This window comes from Prionailurus bengalensis, chromosome C2, assembly GCF_016509475.1.
Source record: "Prionailurus bengalensis isolate Pbe53 chromosome C2, Fcat_Pben_1.1_paternal_pri, whole genome shotgun sequence".
In the NCBI taxonomy this organism is placed as follows: domain Eukaryota; kingdom Metazoa; phylum Chordata; class Mammalia; order Carnivora; family Felidae; genus Prionailurus; species Prionailurus bengalensis.
The window spans coordinates 78,047,833-78,070,483 of record NC_057350.1 but is presented as its reverse complement, the minus strand read 5'-3'; the positions used below and the strand labels follow the sequence as shown (position 1 = coordinate 78,070,483).

The 22,651-nt window shown below is 38.4% G+C and overlaps 1 protein-coding gene across 3 annotated transcripts in view; it reads left to right on the top strand.

Moving 5' to 3' along the window:
* The window catches only part of LOC122491608 (interleukin 1 receptor accessory protein), a 131,610-nt gene that overhangs the window by 31,138 nt on the left and 77,821 nt on the right, over positions 1-22,651 (top strand). For all 3 annotated transcript variants that reach the window (XM_043594584.1, XM_043594585.1, XM_043594587.1), the window contains exon 2: positions 17,158-17,222. In XM_043594584.1, the coding sequence (XP_043450519.1) occupies positions 17,159-17,222 (64 nt within the window). In that variant the 5' untranslated portion in view covers position 17,158. The remainder of the gene's footprint in view (positions 1-17,157; positions 17,223-22,651) is intronic.

Sequence of the window (22,651 nt, the reverse complement as noted above, 5' to 3'; positions counted from 1 at the left end):
TACAGATGAAACCCCTTTCTTCCTGAAAGAACTTCAGTCAGCATTTCTAAACTGTGCCAAGAATCCTAATAACTTGGAGATATTTTAAACAAAAAATTTGAAAGTCAATTAAGTTTGAGGAGCACTGTGAATGATTCCTAAGTGATTTAGTTCACAGTGTGTATTATTAGCATTCTAAAGGCCCTGAGAAGTCCTGTAAAAGAAGATAACTTTGTAACCTAATTTTTAATCTAATATTAATCACTTAATATTTCTCTAAAACGAGGACACAATACCAAAATGTAATTTCTTGAAATCATTCTCTAGAAGCCCACGCTGGACAATATGGATCACTATGTGACCTTTGGAGGGTCTAGGTTAATCCAAGAATAAAATAAAACTATTAAGAGCCTTGAATTTAGTAGGGGTATTAGGAGTGTGTATTGAATTCATTTTCCGTCTACCTGCCAGGATTTATGGGAGGATTTTATTTGTTTGTTTGTTTATTTATTTATTTATTTATTTACTTATTTACTTACATATTTTGTAACTTGGTGATCCTTTAAAACCTTGTCTGTGTCAACATAGCTGCTGCATCTGATACTATTTTCCTGAACCTGAAGAAACACTGAAGGGGACTGAAATAATAGGACATTAATTTCGGCTACAGAATACCAATCTTGCTGACCCTGTGGGGTTACTGCAGAGTGAGATTAATTATGCGGACGTGCCACTCCAGGCTTTGGAGTTGAAGTACCCTGTTGTAATGCATGGCAGGGTCGTTCATGTAGTCGGCATCTTGATATGATTATTATTCCACCAAGGTTTTACCCGCCCCTAGACAATTACAGAACCACTTACCAGCATCTCTCATTGACTCCTTATTTAAAATTCCCAGGGCCACAGCAGGCATTCAGGTCCTTTTGTTGGAGACAGCTACAGATCAATGGCATGAAGCAGCATGGGATTTCCTTTCGGACATGATAAATGCTGAGATTGTTTGCTCAGCAGAAGATAGTCATTCAGCCCCCAGCAGAAAATAGTGTTTCTGTCCCCATGTCGCTGATACAAACATCTAGAATAATGGCAGCAAAACCAGAGAGGGAGCACATAGTAGAAAGATCATGAGATTTGGGGTCAAGGTATCCGAGTTTGAACACCATTAATGCTGGACCTTTGGGGAAGTCACTATTTTTCTGTAAAATGGGATTGATATTAAATGTCAAACTCCTGGCAGTCTTAAGAGGCTTAAATGAATATACATATGAATATATAAGCTTTGTGAGTGACACAGTGTTTTAAAAATATTGTGTTTCGTGTGCTAATGAGAACGCCTTCCATTCCTGAACTGGCAGTGTCGGCATAATTGAACATGCGTTTAAGGGCTCCATCGCTTGGGTAATATCCTATTAACTCCTATAATCACTAGTACTGCTACCTAGAGTAGAAAGTGGTAACCATGCATTGCTATGATTAGCAGCTGCATTGGGTGTATGCCCGTGAAATGATGTGCAGGACAAAGTTTCTGTTTCTAATAGTTGTTCTTAGTCTGTGGTTTCAGGGACTTCATAACTGCAAGATAATATTCATCTAATTGGAATTTTTCAGCAAGTTTTCCTTCCTGTTCTATGCCCAGTGGTCAAAAGTAAGGCTTGTTTTATTCTAATTTTGCACTAAATGCCTTTTTTCCTATGCATGGCTGCATTTCAGCGTGTTACCTGTCTCCAGAGTCCAGCTGTATTGCCATCTGATTCAAGGAGCCTCTCATCCCCCCCAATCCCTCTTGCCTCCCCCCCCCCCCCGCCAATTAAAATGCAGATAATTCCTTCTTTACAGCATGTTCCTTGGACTCATTTGTATACTTATGATGGTGTAAGCAAACATAGCTAAACTGCTTTGTGTAGTTAAAGAAATAATAATAGTAAATATGCATTAAGGCATTTTGTATATGTTCACTTATAAGATTCTGTCAACAAACATACGAAGTAGGGACTGTTATACTCCCCCATTGTACAGTTGAGGAACCTAAACACACACAGATTAAGTAATCTGTACCAATATTCTACAGGTACTAAGTGAAAGAACCAGGTATTGGAACATTTAACTAAAAGAACAGATTTAGCTACAGGGTTGTAATTAACAATATGCATGTTAGGAGATCCCTAGTAGGTTGTGAGTTCCTGGATGTTCAAATCTGTTTCATTTTTTAGCATTTAATGTTGCATAGTAGATCCTCAGTTATCATTTATTAGCTTTGCATTGGAAATCACAAAATCTCCACTTGTACTTTGTCTAACCCACCCTCCCCCCCCCCCACACACACACATTATCTCTCTCTCTCTCTCTCTCTCTCTCTCTCTCTATATATATATATATATATATATATATATGGATATGTGTGTGTATGTATACACATATATTAGTATATGTTCTGTCCTCCTGCTCAATTTTCTTGTCAGAACATTTTAAAACCTCATATTAAGCGCTGCTTGAGCACCTCTCTGTGAGGGCACTGTTTTTTTCTAAGTATCATATTTGTTGGAAATAGGGTCACTTGAGTTTTTAGTGGTTTATGGATCAGCAGATAATAGCACTATAAAATTCCAGCCCATTGTCATTCTGATGAAAGGGGGATTGCATGCTCTTACTTTATTTGCAATAAAATCACCAAATGTCAAATGCATATGTAAAGAACTGTGGCCAGAGCCCCTCACCCCTTCCCTCCATCCAGAGTGATCTGGTAGACTGAGGTCACATCCCAGACTATGGGACTGGTGGGTACACATTGCCATCTGTCAGGATAATCCTGGTGTCCAAAAAGCCGTGAAAGAAGCCATAGAATTTTTTCAACCGGGACACAGATGCCCACAGACTCACACAGTGTTAGTTCATAAGGGGACGTTCTTTAACACTTTAGATACAGAGAGATGAGTACTTTCTTTAAGGCTCTCTACTTTTGGCTTATGTGGGTTCCCAGAAAGACTTGGAATATTATCTCTGCATTTCAGGGACAAGACTGGAGGTAGGAATGGAGAGGATGCCTAATGGATTGTTCTCTCTAACAGGCAGAATGCTTGAAAGCAGAGGCTGGCCTAAAGGCCCCGTGTTTTCTCATCATTAGCAGTGTCAGTTTGGTACGTGGTAAGTCTTCTGTGAAAGTTCTTTTTTAACTTGTGACTTGAACTCTTCTTAATAAAGCTAGTTGTGGAAACTAAGCCACCTGCGGTGCATAAGCAGAGTCATACCACTAATTAATGCAAGAGTCAGGACTAGGACCCAGGACCCATCCCTCTTGTTTCTCTGCATAATTGACAGTGAGGAGCCCTTAGGCACTACGGGATCTGTTTGAGTAGCTGAAGCTCCTGAAGCTTCCAGGTCCCTGAAGACGAGTGCAGGTGAAGCTCTACTCTGATGGATGATAGCAAGCCAGTCATTTTTTCCTGCCAGAAGCAAAGATGACACAGGGAAGTGATCTTGTGAAAGGACAATTGATTCTGTTGTGAGACCAAGATGGCAGAGACCCATTCAAGTCTAATTTCTGAAGGTGGGTTCAGTATTTAAGCAGTGGATTTTGAGGAGAGCCACAGGGCTCACAGTGACGTGTGTCTAGACCCACTCTTGGAAGAGAGGGCATCCTTTGGATGGCTTTTAGCCCTGCTGAACAATCTAGTTTGCACATGAAGATGTGTGTAAAATAAAGCATTAACATCTCATATTTGCATCACACTTCACTGTTATGAAGCTTTTCCATGAATAGTGTCTAATTTGATCCTTACAGCAGCCTATGAAGTAAATGTTTGCAATCCTATCTTACTGATGAGGATACTGGGATCCACAGTAAATTATCTAAGGGGCACACAATTAAAGAATGACCAACAGCAAACTAGAACAGAGATTGACTGTGTCCTTGGGATAGGTTCTTTCTACTTCTCGGCAGTTGCCATATGCATATATGTGTTTATTGTGTAATAGTGTTGGACTGTGGACATAAGCTTGGAGTCCTGGTCCAAAATGGGAGATGAAAAGGGAAAAAAAAAACCCTAAATAGTACAGATCAGGATAGACAGTTCTCAGGGTTCTAAGAGAAGTACAGATACCTACTTAGAGTTTTTAGAAAAGTTATCATTTACTTTTAGCCAGCGACAAGATAAGAGAGAATCAGGAAAGTCTGCAGAATGGGGATAAAGTTGTGGGGAACTGTCGATTTACTTCCTTTCCCTGGTAGCCAGTTTAGTCCCGAGTTGGGTGACTTTGAGAAGCATATGTATCTTATAAATTGAGGATTGATCTGGGAATTAAGGTTCGGGCTCTCCCTTCCCCAGTTAAATTTTTTACTATCCGTAGCAGGATTTCCAATGGAACTCTAAGATGTATAATGCATAAAAAAGGGGTTCATGGTCAAACAGCTTTGGTTAATGCTGTGCTGAAACAAGTCAACCAGGATATTTACTTGGCAGATGACCAGAGTCTTTAAAATGCTAATGTGTATACTGAATCTCCACGAAACAACTTTGGGACGTGTCACTCTTCAAAATCATTTGGCCACATGGTCCTTTGGCAGAATGCACATTATGGGATATGACAGTTTGATAGTTTCCATCATGTACTTTGGTGTGATTATACAGTATGACCATATACTTGTTCTCGTCTCTACTTTTTTCTTGTGTGCGTGTGTAAGTCTGACTTGGCTCCCAAACTGTTAGATCCATGATCATAAGCACTGTATGTTTATTTCTCTATACCTCACAGTTTCTATTAAAGTATATGAAATAGGGGTTCAATAAATCTTGATTTGAACAAAATTTGATTCTGTAGATGCAGAAGCGAGAGCGTACAGTCTTTATGGAGAAATCAATGGAAACTTGGCCACAGCTTTGTTACCTGTGGCCTCTCTAACAGTTTGTACGTGATGTCTTTCTCTTGTGAGCCTCAAAGGCAGCATCCTGATATTCAGGCCATCCCTTTGAATTAGAGGTTATTAGTGGCAGTGTTCTTATATGACATTTAAAGGGAGAAAACCTCGGATGGCTAAGAAGCTTTTCTATGCTGGAAAAAGTAATTAATTTCCTAACCTGGAGGTTACTGGATCTGAGCCTATAAGGTGACATGACTGTTTTGTGTCTGTGATAGCTGTAATGTCACCTACTTCCCTACTTGAACTCCAGATGGCATCATATTTCCCCAGGGAGCTGCTCCCTCCTCTCTCACACGCTGTGAAATGCCTTTGGTTTAGCACTGTGCTTCAAGACTGTAAGCTCCAGGAGGACAGGGGCATTTTCCTTCCCTCCTCTGCCCTCAGAATGTGTCCAGAGCTTGATAAATATTTGTTGAGTGACTTAGAAGGAATCTTAGGTACATTCTCATAAATATTCTTCTCCACCGCAGCCATAAAACTCCCTGAAAATGATTCCCTGTCATATTCGGTGTTGGATGTTAAGCTGCTTTCTTGATTTAAAAGGTTATAGTGTTACCCTGTAGTTTTCTCTAACCTCTCCGTGTTGTTTAAACCACTCTAACTTCAATCAAGTGAAAGTTTTTCCATAATATTTTGAAGAAGCATAACATATTAACAGTAAAATACACAAATACTAAGTGTACAGATTGATGAATTGTTACAAATGCATCATTATGAAATCATCACCTGACTAAAAGATAGAATATTACCAGATCTTAGAAGATGTATTCTTGCCTGTCTCCATCAATATTGCCAAAGGTAATCCAGGTTCTGATGTGAAGTAAGTAATTTATGCTGTTCCTTTTTGAGGAAGTGTTCTCCACTGCTTCAGATTCTTTCAAATTTAAACAAGCAAAATAAAAATTCCAGCTTATTTCATATAAACCCAGCAGCATAACACATTATATTAAATCTCTGTCCACATGTCACACCATTTGGTCCTCTGTAACCACCTCATGAGATAGTCATGGCAGAGGGTTTTACTTCCATTTAAAAAAAAAAATGAGGTATTGAAAGACTAGAGAAGGAAAATGCCCTGGACCATAATCTCCCCAGGTTCAACTTGATTGTAGAGGGTATCATATGAATCTTAGCTTTTCCATAAGGTACAGAGGCTGGATTTACAATTATTGTCAATCAGAGGACCGTCTTCTCTGAAATATTTAGGGAATAGAGCACTACACTTGGACCTGGTACAGCAAGTTTTGCCCAATGGTCAATGGTCAACTTGAACTAAGTCACTTGGGCTCTTCTTTTAACTAATATTAATGATAACTCCCATTGGTCAACTGCTCCACATTTTCTCAAGTTTTTCACGTTTGTTATCCACTTTAATAAGAGATAATGATAATCAGTATTTGCTGAAAGCTTCCTATGTGCCTGGACAGTGCTAACTCCTCTACAGGAATTATCAATTACACTCCTCCCAACAGACTGATGAGGTAAGTATTGTCACCCCCACCATGCAAACTCCTGCCTCAGTCTCCCTGTGTACGTGGTTAATACTTAACCATCAAATTGTCCACCCACTGGGAAATGGAACACTGTTTTCATTCTCATTAAGAAGTGTCCATGAACATCTAGCATTCAGTCTTAACTTAGTCATCAAGATAGTGATCAGCTTATGACTCTTAAGTGGTTGTTATGAATCTATCTCCTCCTCTTTCAGGCTATTCAAGGTCAAACAATTAAACTTAGAACTCCAACTGTAGTGTGCTTCTTAAGGTTTCTTTCACCTTCATCTCACTGAAAACCTAGTTCTAGTTCTCTCTCATGAAGGATGAGACTTGATGATATTTCTTCCCTCACCCCACAGAGCATGTTGCTGTTCAAAATATTAAAGAACAAAAGGAAATCAATCTGTTCACATTCTATTCCAAGCTTCTAAAGATGGCAGGTGGTATATTATATATGTCATCTCAGAGTTCCCAACACTCTGAGGCTCTTTAGTAACAAAGGGGAAGGTAATATCTAAGAGGAGTGTGCCAATGTTTTCTGGAGTGAACTTTGACTCTGCTGTTATATCAAGGTTAGCGACACTGGCTTATGCTGAAAGTGGGGATGTTTCATTGATCTTTCTATGTATTTCTACTCCTGGACTTTTCTGGAACATTCAGTACTTAACAACAGGACAGTGTTATTTTCAAAGTAAATGTTGAAAATAGAAACCATATTTAGGTTAAAACAGCTTTCATTTATTTAACCTGTCTACAAGGGTTCACAAATCATTTGCAGAACTGTTAAAAAGGAAGACTCGTGCTACTTAAAAAAATAAATTTTTAATTAACATACAATAAGATTGACTTTTTTAAAAGTACAACTCTATGAATTGTATAGACTCATTTAATCACTGACCCAGTCAGGACACAGACTCTTCTATCATCCCAAAGACACTACTGTGCTATCCCTTTATAGTTAACACCTGCCCACTACTTCTAGCCCCTGATCTGTTCTCTGTCACTCTAGTTTTGTCTTTTCAGGTATGTCATTTAGATGGAACTGGACAGTTGGTAACCTATTGAGACTGCCTTTTTTCTCTTAACATAATACCTTTGGCATTCATCCAAGTTGTTGTTATGGACAGCTCGTTGCTTTGTCTTGCTGAAGAGTAGGCTATTTTTTCCAGTATACCAGTTTGTTTATCCATTTGCCTGTTGAAGGGCATTTGAGTTGTGTCCAGTTTTTGACAATTAATAACAGAGCTTCCGTAAACACTCATGTACAGGTTTTTGTGTCAACATAAGTTTCCAGTTCTCTTGGGTAAATACCCAGGAGTGGGGATGCTGCATCCTATGGCAAGTGTATGTTTGACTTTCTAAGAAGTGGCCATGTGATTTTCCAGAGAGGCAGTGCCATTGTGTAGTCACGGCAGTAGGACGGTTTCAGTTGCTCTGTATTCTGTTTAGCACTTAGCATTGCCAGTATTTCTTACTTTAGTGATTCTGAAAGGTATGTAGTGGTATCTAATTTTGTGCTTTTAATTTTCATTTCCCTTATGGCTGATGATGTTGAACATCCTTTCCTGTGTTAATTTACCTCCTGAATATCCTTTTCAGTAAATGTCTCTTTAAGACTTTTGACATTTAAAACTGGGTTGTTTAGATGGATAAAGAAAACGTTGTGTATACACACAACCCCATGCACAGAAGGAAATTTTACCGTTCACAACATGGATGGACCTAGAGGATATTATGCTAAGCATTTAAGTCAGACAAAAAAAGGCAGATACCAAATGACTTCACTTATATGTGGAATCTTAAAAAACCAACAGACAAGTAAAGAACAGAAATAGACTTATAAATACAGAGAACAAATGTGATTACGTGTGGTTACTATAGGTGATGGGCAATGGGTAAAACAGGTGAAGGTGATTAAGAGGCACAGACTTCAAGTTGTAAAATTAATAAGTCATAGGGATGAAAAGTACAGTATATGTATAGTCAATATTGTAATAGCTTTGTATGGTGACAGATGGTAACTGTACCATGGTGAACATTTTGTAATGTATGTAATTGTCAAATCACCATGTTGTATCCCTGAAACTAATATTATATTTTGTCAACTGTACTTCAATTTTTAAAAAAGTTGGGATGCTTATACTGTTATTCCTACAACTTTATTCTTCGTTTTCAAAATGTTTGTCAAAATTCAAGGCATTTCTCTTTCCATATACATTTTAAAATCAGCTTGTCCATATCTATAAACAAATCTTGCTAAGATTTTTTATTGGAATTTTATTAAATATGTCGATTAATGTGGGGGGAGAATTGACATCTTTCTATGCGGAGTCTTTCAATCCATAAATATGGTATGTCTCTTGCATTATTTTCTATTGCCACTAATAAATTACCAGAAACGTGGTGGCTTAAAACAACATCTATGTATTACATCACAGTTTCTGTGAGTCGGTTCAGGTACAATATTCTCTGCCTAGTGACTTACGTGGCTAAAGTTAAAGTGTCAGCAAGGTTATATTCCTTTCTGGAGGCTCTGGGGAAGAATATGGTTGCAAAGCTGGGCAGATTTTTTGGAAGTTTTTATTTAAATTCCAGTGAGTTAACCTAAAATGTAATATTAGTTTCAGGTGTGCACTGTAGTGATTCAACAGTTCCATACATTACCCAGTGCTCATCACAACCAGTGCACTCCATAATACCCATTATCTTTATAACTCATACCTCCATCTCCCTTCTAGTAGCCATCACTTTGTTCTCTACAGTGAAGAGTCTATTTTTTTGCAGCGCTCCCTCTCACTTCCCCCCTTTGCTCATTTTTTTTGCTCCTAAATTCCACATATGAGTGAAAACATATGGTATTTGTCTTTCTCTGACTGACTTACTTCACTTAGCATAATACTCTCTAGCTCCATCCATGTTGCTGCAAATGGCAAGATTTCATTCTTTTTTATGGCTGAATAATATTCCATTGTATATATATATATATATATATATATATATATACCACATAATTTTTATCCACTTATCTATTGATGGGCACTTGAGCTGCTTCCATAATTTGGCTGTTGTAAATAATGCTGCTGTGGACATCGGGGTGTATGTATCTCTTTGAATTAATATTTTTGTATTCTTCAGGTAAATACCTAGTAGTATGATTGCTGGATTGTAGGATAGTTCTATTTTTAACTTTTTGAGGAACCTCTATGCTGTTTTCCAAGTGGCTGCATCAGTTTGCATTCCTACTGAGTGTAAGAGAGTTCCTCTTTCACCACATCTTCAAGTTGTTGGTAGAATTTTATTTCCCATGTTGAAGACCCTAGTTACCATTCTCTCGCTGGCTGTCAGGCTATCAGCTGAAAATCTCTCACAGCTCTAGAAGGTCACCTGCGACCAAACAGAAGGTACTTGACAGGTTACTACATTTATCTTTAACCCAAAGTCCTCTCAAGTTCTTTTCTCACTTCACATTTCCATCATTTGTCTGTCTGCTACATCTCTCTGACTTTAACCAGAGAAAGTTCTTTGCTTAAGGGCTGATGTTAATGATTAGATTGAGCCCATGTGGATCATCTAGTGTAATCTCCATATTTTGAAGTCCATAACGTTAATTATGTTTGCAGAGTTCTTTTGGCTAAGTAGGGCAACAAAACAGATTCCAGGGATTTAGGGCATGAGGCCATTTTGCCAACCATGTATTTCTATTTATTTAGGTCATCTTTGATTTCTTTTATCAATATTTTATATATTTCAGCATACAGACCTTTTTACATATTGGTTAGACTTTTTGCTCAGCATTTTTTTTAGTTATTATAGCAAGTCTTTTTATTTATTTATTTTTAAATTCTTTTAATGTTTTTTTTTATTTTATTTTATATTTGAGAGAGAGAGAGAGAACACAAGTAGGGGAGGGGCAGAGAAACAGAGACAGAATCTGAAGTAGGCTCCAGGCTCCTGGAGAAAGCCTGATGTGGGGCTCGAAGTCAGGAGCAGTGATATCATGACCTGAGCCAAAGTCAGATGCTTAACTAACTGAGCCACCCAGGCGCCCCTTATTATAAGGAGTCTTTTAAAAAGTTTTGTTTTCTAGGCACCTGGGTGGCTCAGTCAGTTAAGCGTCCTCTGACTCTTGGTTTCTGCTTTGGTCATGATCTCACGGTTTGGGTTTGTGAGTTCAAGCCCTGCATTGGGCTCCGCACTGTGAGTAGGGGTCTGCTGGGTATTCTATCTCTCTCCCTCTCTTCCTGCCCCATCCCTGCACGCACACTTGTGCTCTCTCTCTTTCAAACTAAATAAATAAACTTAAAAAAGTTTTGTTTACCGTTGTTATTGCTAGTATATATAATTTTTTCATGTTAGTTACATATGCTGTGACTTCTTTTTTTGTAATAAATTCTTTAGGGTTTTCTATGTTGAAAATTACATCATCTGTGACTAGCCTTACTGTACTAGTTAAGACTTCCAGGATGATGGTGAATAGTACTAATAATGAATATCCTTGTCTTGCTGCTGATCTGAGTGGAAAAGTATTTGGTTTTCAACATTAGATGTTATGTTAGCTGTAGGTTTTTTATAGATGCTCTTTATTGGTTTGAGGAGGTTCCCTTCTATTCTTAGTTTGCTAAGGACTTTTATCATGAATGGATACTGAATGTTGTCAAATGTTCTTCTTGCATCAATTAAGATAATCATGTGGTATACTTATTTAGACTTTTAAAATACTGAAACCAGTGTTGCATTCCTGGGTTGAACTCTGCTTGGTTGTGGGATATCTGTAGATTTGTTTACTTATATCTTCTGTGGCAGAATTTCAGATCAGAGTAATGTTGTGTCATAAAATGAACTGGTAATTGTTTTGTCTTTTATTTTCTGGAAGAGATTATCTAGAAGAGATGCTATTTATTCTTCAAATGTTTGGTCAGATTCACCAGTGAAATCATCTGGATCTTGGAAATTACTTTTTTGTAAGGTTTCTAACAGCAAATTTATTTTAAAAAAATAATGATAGGACCAATAACATTATAAATTTCATTTTGGATGAGCTTTGGTAGTTTGTGGGCTTTGAAATATTGGTCCATTTCATCAAAATTGTGTAATATGTGACTAGAATATTTAGTATTCCCTTAATTACCAGTTTCCCCTTTATTACCATTTTAATGCCCCATGATCATTAGTGATGTAGCCTCTTTTATTTCTGACATTAGTGATATGTGTCTTTTTTTTTCCATTGGTTTACCTGGTTAGAGGTTTACCAAGTTTTTTATTGTTGTTGTTCTTTTCAAAAAACCAACTTTTGGGTTCATTTTTTTTTCTCTTTAAAATTTTTTCATCTCTACTTTTCATCATTTCCTTCATTTTGCTTGCTTGTTGTATTTTTCTCCTCTTATTCTAGGTCCTTAAGGTAGATGATTAGCTTATTGACTTCAAATTTTTCTTCTTATCTAATATAAACCTTTTAATACTATAAATTATTTTCTAAATGCTGCATTAGCTGCATCCCACTCGTTTTGGTATGTTGTATTTTCATTTTTGTTCAGTTTAAGAATTTTCTAATAGTCTTCTTTTTGGCCCATGAATTATTTAGACACACGATTGACCCTTGAATCACATGGTTTTGAATTGTGCAGATCCACTTATACACAGATTTTTTTTCAATAAATGTACTACATTTCTGTCAATGTATTTTCTGTTTCTTATGATTTTCTTAATAACATTTTCTTTTCTCTAGCTTATTCTATTGTAAGAATATTGTATATAACATATATAGCATACAAAATATGTGTTATCCAACTCTTTGTATTAATGGTAAGCCTTCCTGTCAACAGTATGTTGTTAGTAGTTAAGTTTTTGAGGAACCAAAAGTTATGCATGGATTTTTGACTGTGTGGATGGTCAACACCCCAACCCTTTCTTGTTCAAGGCTCAGCTGTAAATACCTTAATTTCTAAGTGTTCGAATATTATCCTGTCATTTTCTTTTATTGGTTTCTAGTTTAATTCTATAGTTAGAGCATATATGCTCAATTCTTTTAAATTTGTTAAGGTTTAATTTATAGTTCATAATATAGCTGATCTTGGTAAATTTCCTATGTGTACTTGAAAAGAATTTGCTTTATTTACTTTTTGGAGTCTTCATATAATTATTTTATGCATTCTTCCCAGGTTTATAGCTGCGTTCGTTAAGAGAAACAAAGTGGGTTTTGCTTACTTCGTTTTACTTATCATTAGAGTTTTCCATGTCACTTTGTTGGTAATTTTATTTACTGGTAAATATTCTTTTCTGAGTATTCTGCACAAGGGTCCCTTTATGGTTCAAAAACTGTGAACTAGATAAAAGATGGATGGTGAAAATAACTTTGATTTCTTAATAAATGCCATCGCTCCCTTTCTGTAAGATGGGATAATTAATAACGTGTCCCATGTCCTTTAAAGGCTTGTTTGTCATATCTTAGGTGAGCATACATGCAAAATCTGCTCAAAGTTTATTAGTAAGTTAGAGAAGTAAGTTAGGTACAGTTACTGAGTTTACCAGTAAGTTATGATCTGGATGGGATCAGGACTTAAGGAAGTGATTTGGCTGCAGGGTTGACCCGGCATGGAGATGCCCATCTAGGGTTTATAGCTTGGTGTTTATGGCCAAGTTTTCAGTGCACAGATCATAGCAAAGGACATCTGTCAACCAGGAATGAAGCAGCTCATGGCAACTCTGTGGTTATGGGAGGCATATCTAGCTTGGAGCAAGACCTTATGGGGGACAGAATTCAGGCTTCTGGAAAAGAGTGCTGACAAGCCCCAGGTGGAAGCTCCATGTTCCAACTAGGTAGATGGGCTTCAAAGAGTGGCTAGGATCTGGGTATGGGCTAAATGTGGAATCAGGAAACTGAGTGAGAAATCCAGTCCTGTGGCCTAGTGAAATGTTACAGTGCAGGAAGAAGGCAAAGTGATTCAGGGATAATACCAGCCTTGGGGTAGGAGACCTAGTTTCAGCCTGTCACCTGCTGGCCCTGTGAGAGAATCATTGGTCAGAGCTGACTCAGAGGTAAGGAGATCCTGAAGCTTAGTAAGCCTAGAGAATGCAGGCAATGGAATGATTCATATGCAGGGGTAGATGTTAAAGTGCTGACCACATGTTAACAATCATCATTAATATTATTGCTGATTACATAAAAATAAGTACATGTTTGAAACTTTTTGCCAGGTGGTATTGACATCTGAGTTGATATACCAGGGAACAGTGGAATTAAATAGGAGCGAAGTACCAATACCTAAGAGGGGATGTATGAAAATGATTAGACGGTAGGTAAAATGGATAGTGCAGGAAAGGCTGACTGGGAATTTATTTTTGTTGGTTGCAATCATCTGAAGCAAGGGCAAAGTCTGTTAAATGCCATGGCAGTAATCTAAAGCTGGGTTGTAATTCAGACCATGAGAAACTGTGTGTTATTAGGCAGGTTCCTTTGCTTTCTGACAGCTTTTCCATCTCTGAAAATATCCAGCACCCTCTCTCCCCAAGACACAAGAACCAAAAATGTATTACTAGTCACAATAATAAAATTCTGAGGGAGAACGGAAGACGATGTTAAATGAACCAGCCAACCTCCTCCCACTAACCTTGGTACCTTTAGTCTGTCAAACCAGCCTGCACAATCACATTTTCTTTTCAATCTGCTTTATTCTAATTCATCACAGGACAGGACTGACCCTGGATTTGTGTTTGAACACAGGTTATCTTTAGATTGGCTTTACCTTGATGACCTGACTCCTTGCTGCCTCTGAAATAATCCAGTTACTCAAGGGAATATCAATTAAGGCCCTCAGTCACACTAATTAGAATGTCTTCTAAGTGTTGCCCTAGGAATTCAGCAGCTTATAAACAGGCGAATTGGGAAAATCCAGAGGTGTGGGCTTTTGGTTTTGTTTTGTTTTGTTTTGTTTTGTTTTGTTTTGTTTTGTTTGTTTTTTTATATATAGCCAAAAGCAATTTGAGAGGGAGAGTGCTTTAGCACAGGGAGTATTGAGGCTGAAGTTACTGTGCCCTGAATCTGCAATGAAATATCTGGTTGTTCTCCACTGACAATGATTAATGCAGAATTATTAAATACTTTTATTAATGACTTGGATGAGGACATAGGTGGCATGCTGATCAAGTTCATAGATGACACAAAGCTAGGAGTTAAACAATTACTGTGATGACAGGCTCAGGAGACAAAATGATTTCAAGACAGAATTTAAAGGAAAAAAAAAAAAAAAGAGAGAGAGAGGTTAGAGTGGGAGAGAGCCAAAGCATAAGAGACTCTTAAAAAATGAGAACAAACTGAGGGCTGATGGGGGTGGGAGGGAGGGGAGGGTGGGTGATGGATATTGAAGAGGGCATCTTTTGGGATGAGCACTGGGTGTTGTATGGAAACCAGTTTGAAATAAATTTTATATATTTAATAAATAAATAAATAAATAAATAAATAAATAAATAAAAAGACAGAATTTAGTGGCAATACATCCATACATTCTGGCAAGAATGATCTCCAGAAGGCACAATTTGATGAGCAAGTCAGTCTTCTAATCAGAAACCTTCATTGATTCCCTATTTTCTGTTTAAATTAAATCCTGAGTCCTTTGCTTGCTATTCAAGGCCTTGCTGGAATCTGATCCTAACACTCCCCGCCTTCCAACAAATTCTTTATCGTTCTTTTACTAATACCCTGTGCTTGAGCCAAACTGAATTATTTACAGACTATTTCCTTTTTATGTTCCATGCTTTTCCTATCTGTGAACATTATTCTCCACTGAGTTTCTTTTCCCCATTTTCCTTCTGCTTCAATTCAGTTCTTGCTCAGTTCAAAAGCTACTTCTTGTATTTAGTCTTCTTTGATTGCTTTGGCTGAAGTAATCTCTTTCTTTGGCTAATCTTCAATAACACTTATCTGTTCCTCTCTATGCTTATCAGTATTTACTTTGTACTGTCATTATTTTTGTGCACATTTTAAGTCTTTGCTAGACCTGCTTAGTGCTCGAACTTGTCTGATAAATCTTTGTATACCTTATAGTGCCTCTGCATGTGTCTTGTTCATAGCTGTGACGTTGTAATGATTTATGTCCTCTACTGGGAAGAAATGCCTTTAGAGGAGGTCCCTGTATTTGTATCACAGAGACTTGTAAACAGAAAGTGCTCAGCGCATGTTTTATTGAATAAATTAATGACAGAAGAGTGCCCTAAGTTAATGATATAAGAATTGGAAGGGAATGGTGGTGGTAAGAAAGAAACATTTAATCTCTGGGATAAAAAGGTTGTTTAGGATATAATAAACTCACTTGTGGTTTTTGAACAGTCATGCTAAAGGAGAGAGTACAATATGAACTGGAGATTTGTGGTGATCAGTGATCAAGAGAGGTGACAGGTGTCGGAAACTTGCATTGTCCTTTAAAGTGAGCAGGTACTCTGGACTGCTCAGGCAGTACCAGTTTATACCTTTGTTTTGGTGCCACACTCTTACAGGTGTCTCATTTAAATTTTCTTTTTTTAATGTTTATTCAGTTTTGAGAGACAGAGTCAGAGCGTGAGCTGGGGAGGGGCAGAGAGAGAGAGGGAGACACAGAATCTGAAGCAGGCTCCAAGCTCTGAGCTGTCAGCACAGAGCCTGATGCAGGACTCCAACTCACAAACCATGAGATCGTGACCTGAGCCGAAGTTGGATGCTTAACTAACGGAGCCACCCAGGTGCCCCCACACGTGTCTCATTAAAAGTGCTATTGTGTGGCCACCCTATCAAATACCTCTTACACCTTTTTTTAGATTATTGGGTCCCTATGGTTGTGAACCTTGTGTCATGGGCTATTATTGGCTGGATGTGGCATAAATCCCATCTCTGTCACTTACTAGAAATGAGATCTGGACAAGTTATCAAGACCTCTGTAAGCACCCATAGGTGACTGCTGTGTTCAAAACAGCGACAGCCTTGAATATGGAATTTTTCAGAAATATCCAGGTATCAGTAATTATATCCCTACCAAGGATTTATCAGGGGGAAGGTATGTCTAAGGTAGTAAGGAAATAAGTTTCGCAGGATTGTTAAATCTCTAGGCCTTCTGTATTAGAGATCATGCAACCAAATGTAAGGGCATAGTTCTTGCTAATTGGCTGGTTCAGCTGGTTATCAATAGAAAGGCTAACCGTCACAGAAACCTGACTTTACCCTCATCATTTGTCTCTTCCAAGGAGAAGAGGAGAGCAGGCACAGCAGGACATGAGGTTTATACATTTCCCCCTGCTATAAAGTCAGAGTGTAGTGGACTATAAACCGAGTTTGAACCCAGGATTTCTAGACTTTCTATTTATCACTAAGAAGGAGAAGTGCCTGGGTCATAAAATATTTCCAGACCACTAGAATGCTAAAGAGATCAAATTTATCTGCCAGAAATGTGACTCCTGATGAAAACATTGAAGAGGAATATTTTTCTTAAGTAGGCAGTTATAGTTGAATGATTAAGAGATTGTTCTAGAGCCAAACTGCTGGAGCTTGACCAGTATTCTACCACTTTCTAGGCAAAGGAGGTTGGCTATGTTATTTAAACTTGTATCAGTTTCCTTATCTGTAGTATGGGTGATGAAAGAAAAAAAAAAACTATTTTATTTGTTGGTTCCTGCAATTAAATTTGTTAATATTGTAAACGTGTTAGAACAGGTCCCCGTCCATAGTCAGCATGGGGATGCAGTAATTATTAAACTCTTGAGAGTGATAAGTACTCTCCCTTAACTTTGTATTTATGTTGACAGGATGGGACTTCTGTGGTGTGTAATGAGTCTCTACTTCTATGGGATCCTGCAAAGTGATGCCTCAGGTAAGTGAATGGTTTTTGGCAATCTATTAAGGTACAGATGATCTCTAGGGTATAATGTGTCAGCTCTCTGAAAAAAGAGTTAAGAGAAAATAATATTCAAATCCATTGTCTTTTGTGGTACCATAGAATCACAGATATGAAAGAAATAGAATTTTGGTGATGGGAGGACCACTGACACCTTTAGTCTTTAAGGGGCATAGTGTACTTGGGGCAGTGGTCTGGTATGTTTAAATATAGGAATTTTCCATCATATCCAAGCCAACTAGAATCTGGCTTCTTTCCCTTCACCTCAGGTCTTCTGAGACAAGAAATGACAGAGATGGTAGCATGACCCTGTTTTTTAAACTTCAGGACGTAGTGGAAGAGGCCTTGGGGCTAACAGTCCATTGAGACCTTTTAAGAATGATGGGTTCCTGTCATACTGCTTCTATCTGGGAAAGAAAGAATCTATCATTAGGCTCATTTTTTTTTTCCCTTTGGGTGTTGCTTCTTTTTTTATTTTTTTTTTAATGTTTATTCATTTTTGAGAGACAGAGAATGAGCAGGGGAGGGCCAGAGAGAGAGAGGGAGACACAGAATCCAAAGCAGGCTCCAGGCTCCAAGCTGTCAGCACAGAGCCCGACCTGGGGCTCGAATTCATGAGCCATGAGATCATGGCCTAAGCTGAAGTCAGACGCTCAGCCAACTGAACCATCCAGGTGCCCCTGGGTGTTTCTTCTTAAGAGAAGCCAGCCAAAGTTTGTTTGAGTTTGAATAATCAAACTCGGTCATCACAGAACTGGATCATGTGAAATCAGATTCACAAGGGATTCGAAAGTTCATCCTTTCAGGGCTCCTCTCATCTCCAGAATTACTGCTCAGAATGGTTCCATGGTAACTCTACCTAGTAATCATCTCATTGCAGCCCATATGTCTTTGGACTGGCCAAGTTCTTACAAAGCTTTCTAGTATACATGATTGAGATTTGTTTTTGTCATTTCCACATTTCACTGGTTCAACGGCTTGATTTAAGTAGAAAATAGTCAATCCAGTGGTAGTCTAATTTTAATTCAAGGAACCTAGATATCTTCATTTGAAGAAGCTTCTCATGTATAATTCCCCTGAAGACCATGGAGAATACTTTGAATACCATTATTTTAATTCCTCTCCTGTGTGAGAGGTCTTCAGAAATGTTAAAATAGTGATCATATAACCTTGACAGTGTTTTCCTATGTTCTTCACATACCATGGATTTGAGCCCTCTTCAAACTGATTATCTTTTCTGGGTATGTTTCAGTTTTTCTATACCACTTAAAGCATTTTATCAGAAACCAAAAATAGCACTAAAGAAAGGGTATAACTAGGACAGAGTACGACTCAAAGCTGAGAGAAGTAAAGATAACTTCCAACCTCATTGGCCCTTTTCACAAGGAAAGCATATTTGCTAACCTGGACTGATATGCAGCTGGGAACCACTAGTACACAGATCTAATGGCTGTTTAGATCAGCATCTTTCCTGCTCGATTGAGTGTCTCATGTGACTGGTCAGTGCTGTGATGTCCTTAATTTTAAACATGTTGAACATAATCCCTGATTATAATCAGTTCTTATTTGATTTAGTTCTATGCTTGAATGTTATCTACTTACAGAGGCCTTCTTTAACCACCTTAACTAGAATAGCCCTGCCAATCACACATTCCTATACCCACCTTTAGTTTCCTTTATGACACTCATCACTTCCTGACACTATACTAATTTTCTCTTGTCTCCTTCTCCTCCTTTCTCCTCTTTTTCCTCCCTGCCCTCCTCTCTTTTCTTCTCCTCTCTCTCTCTCTTCCCCCTGCCCCCTTCCCTTTCTCTTTCCTTCCCAATTTCTCTACTTGTAAGCTGTGCAAGGACAAGGACTTGTCCTCTTTGTTTGTTACCCAAATACTTGCAGTAATGATTGGTACGTAGACACATAGTAGGCACTCTCTCTGTATATATATTTCATAAATGGTTGGAAAAAAGTCCCTTCACATCCCTTTTGCCCAGATTGGCCAATTTTATAATGGGACTTGTTTGGATTCATACCAGTAATTCATCGATAAGGTTTTATGTCCTGCCTCCCCTTGAAGGTAAAGGGAGAGTTGACCCTGTTACTCTTGTTGAGAGATCAGTGAGATCTCAGAAGTTTGAGGGTACTGGTATCTCCCCAGCCATCCTGGCAGTGTTGCTTTTCTGAATGACCTTTACTGTAATCCATCCAAGGAGGTCCCCCACCCCCCACCCCAAATGCTATTGGAAAGCGAGTTTTCTACCCAGGAACTGTGACTCATAACTCTGCTGGGGAAGCTGACTTCTTGAATAAGATAAGTTTTCATACCAGCCCCATTGAGTCACCATGGGAGCAGGAAACATGCTGTAATCCCCTCAGCCCATCTGGCACATACTCATTTGCCTTCCTTATGAAAAGGTATATTGTGTCTGTGTCAGTGATGCACTTCCTAGTTGGAGGAAGAGGAACAAAAAGGAAGTGTTGTTGACAAAAATAAAAGGAGCAACTAACTCTGGGCTACTAGGGGACAAAAGAGACCATTGCACGTGTTGGGGGAATCAACCAACTTCTCATACATCAAGGTATCACTTCGTACAACCATATAGATGCTGGCAGACTTGTTGGCCTTTCATGAGCTTCTTCCTATGCTTCATGTTCCCAGCTTTAATGGAATCACAGATTGATGTGAAGAATAAAGGGGTAATAGCCAGAAAACCCTAAATCAATGTACATGCATATGATATTAGTAGGAGTCTTGTTTGGTTGTTCTGGGCCTTTCTGTGTGGTCTCTTCTTTTAAGGGGAGCCCCACATTTAAAAACCATAATTTTAGAGGTGCCTGCATGACTCAGTTGGTTGAGCATCCGGCTTCGGCTCAGGTCATGATCTCACTGTTTGTGAGTTCAAGCCCCACGTCAGGCTCTGTGCTGACAGCTCAGAGTCTGGAGCCTGTTTCAGATTCTGTGTCTCCCTCTCTCTATGCTTCTCCCCTGCTTGTGCTCTCTCTCCCTCTCTCTCTCAAAAATAAATAAACATTAAAAATTAAAAAAAAAAAAAAACATAATTTTCTTTATTTTGAGAGAGAGAGAGAGCCAGCATGATCAGGGGAGGGGCAAAGGAGAAAGAATCCCAAGCAGGCTCCACACTGTCAGCTCAGAGCCATACCTGGGGCTTGATCCCAGGAACCGAGATCATGACCTCAGCCAAAATCTAGAGTCAGACACTTATTTGACTGAGCCACCCAGGCACTCCTGGGAAGCCCCACATTTAAAAAAGGAGCCATATTGACATAAGAGCTTTAGTTCCATGCAGTGTGTTTTAAGTGCAGTGAACTGGACTTCAAGGCACAGAATTCTGACCTCAGAACACAATCTTCCTGGTAGCAATACTAGGATTTCCTTATTCATTCAGGGAAATGGAAGCAATATTTTCATCTCAGGTGGCCATTAAAGCAAATGCTTAAGAAAAAAGCATTTACTTTTAAGGAATTAGAGCTTGGATAATTATAATGGTGATAATATAATGTGGTAGTTATAGTGGTAATAATAAACCTTCCTTTGCTGAAAAAGCACTTTGCATTTTACATATCCAATATCATTTGACTCTCACTCCCAAAATATAAAGCGGTCAGGCTGTTGTAACCACCTGTTTTGAAAAAGAAAATTAGAATTAAAGAGGTTAAGTGAATTACCCAAAGTCACAAAGCTAATACGTAACATAACTATGACTTCAACTAGATCCTCAGACAATTAAAAAAAAAAAAGACTAAAATCCAAAGGGTCACAGGTTTCGCTAACTGTTAAAGAACCACTCAATAGATTTCTGCTCTTTTTAGATAAGAAATATCTTCCCTCATGACTCCTCCGCCCCCCACCTTAGTTGTTTTCTTCAGGAGGAAAATCACTGCACTGTAAGCTCAAAATTCAATATTCCCATTTTTGCTTTGTATGGTATTGAACATTTCTGATACTAAACTCAAAGAAGTTTTGTTTTGCAACAATTCTGAAAGCAACTTGTCACACATTTCTCCTTTGGTGTGTTCCATTGGCAACATGTTAGAAGTTGAACTGTTAAAACTGCCTTTAGAGTAGAAATAAATATTTGCAATTTGTGATTCCACGCTGGGGACAGGGTTGAGAATGGCACCACATGTAATATGGTGACTTTAAAAAATATTGCCATATCAAAATTATTTGTTACACAGACCATGTGAAAAAGATAGCACTGCATTGTCACTCCAGGTGCATGCACACACACACACACACACACACACACACACACACACACAGATCTTTGAATATTGTTTTTTATTTCAAGGTCAACAGATGACTATGTGCCAGGTGCAGGGCTAGATTTCACACACATTGTCATTAATGTCACAGAAAACAATGGAGACTGGGGTTGGGAACCTGGAGATTCTTACACACATTTTATGGTTTAGGAAAAGAAGAACCAAAGAGGTGACCTAGGTTAACAGTGGTCTGGTGGCACGTCCAGTAGACCTAGGTTCTGAAGACTGCCTCAACTCCTGAAGCAGACCTCTTTCCTTTAAACTACATTGCCTTCTTGGGGCACCTGGGTGGCTCAGTTGGTTAAGCTCTGACTCTTGATTTCGGCTCAGGTCATGATCTCACAGTTCATGAGATTGAGCCCCACATTGGGCTCTCAGAGCCTGCTTGGGATTCTCTGTCTCTGACCTTCCTCCATTCTTCATGTTCTCTATCTCTCTGTCAAAATCAATGCTTAAAAAATAAATGACATTGCCTTCTTTTAGGATTTTGTTCTGCTAATAGAGGTTAAGATCCTGTGATTTAATTGCCATTAATTTTGAGAAATTTGCCAAGGGTGGAAATAATCTTTTGGCTTTTTGAGAGTGACTAATAAATAACTTATTTATTTATTTTTCACTATGAAAAATAAATACGTAAAAACACTGGCTTACCAAGAATCGAGAGACATTGCTTTAAGTTCTGTCACTTTGTGAGTGTTTAATGACATTAAGGAAGTCATTTAATCAGTCTGTGGTCACTGTGACCTTACCTATAAACCCAACCAACCAACCAAAAATAGCAAAGCTTCAGCCAATTCTGCTTTCTTGTTTGATTTTTTATTAAAGAGCACTATGAGAATTATTACACATTATGGACGAACACAGATACACTCTTCCTTTTATTTAAATAAGCAATTTCTAAATTTTTTTAATGTTTATTTTTTGAGAGACAGAGAGAGAAAATGAGAATGAGAGAATGAGTGGGGGAGGGGCAGAGACAGAGGGAAACAGAATCCAAAGCAGGCTCCAGGCTGTAGGCTCTGAGCTGTAAGCACAGGACCCGATACAGGGCTCAAACCCATGAACTGCAAGATCATGACCTGAGCCGAAGTTGATGCTTAACTAACTGACTAAGCCATCGGAA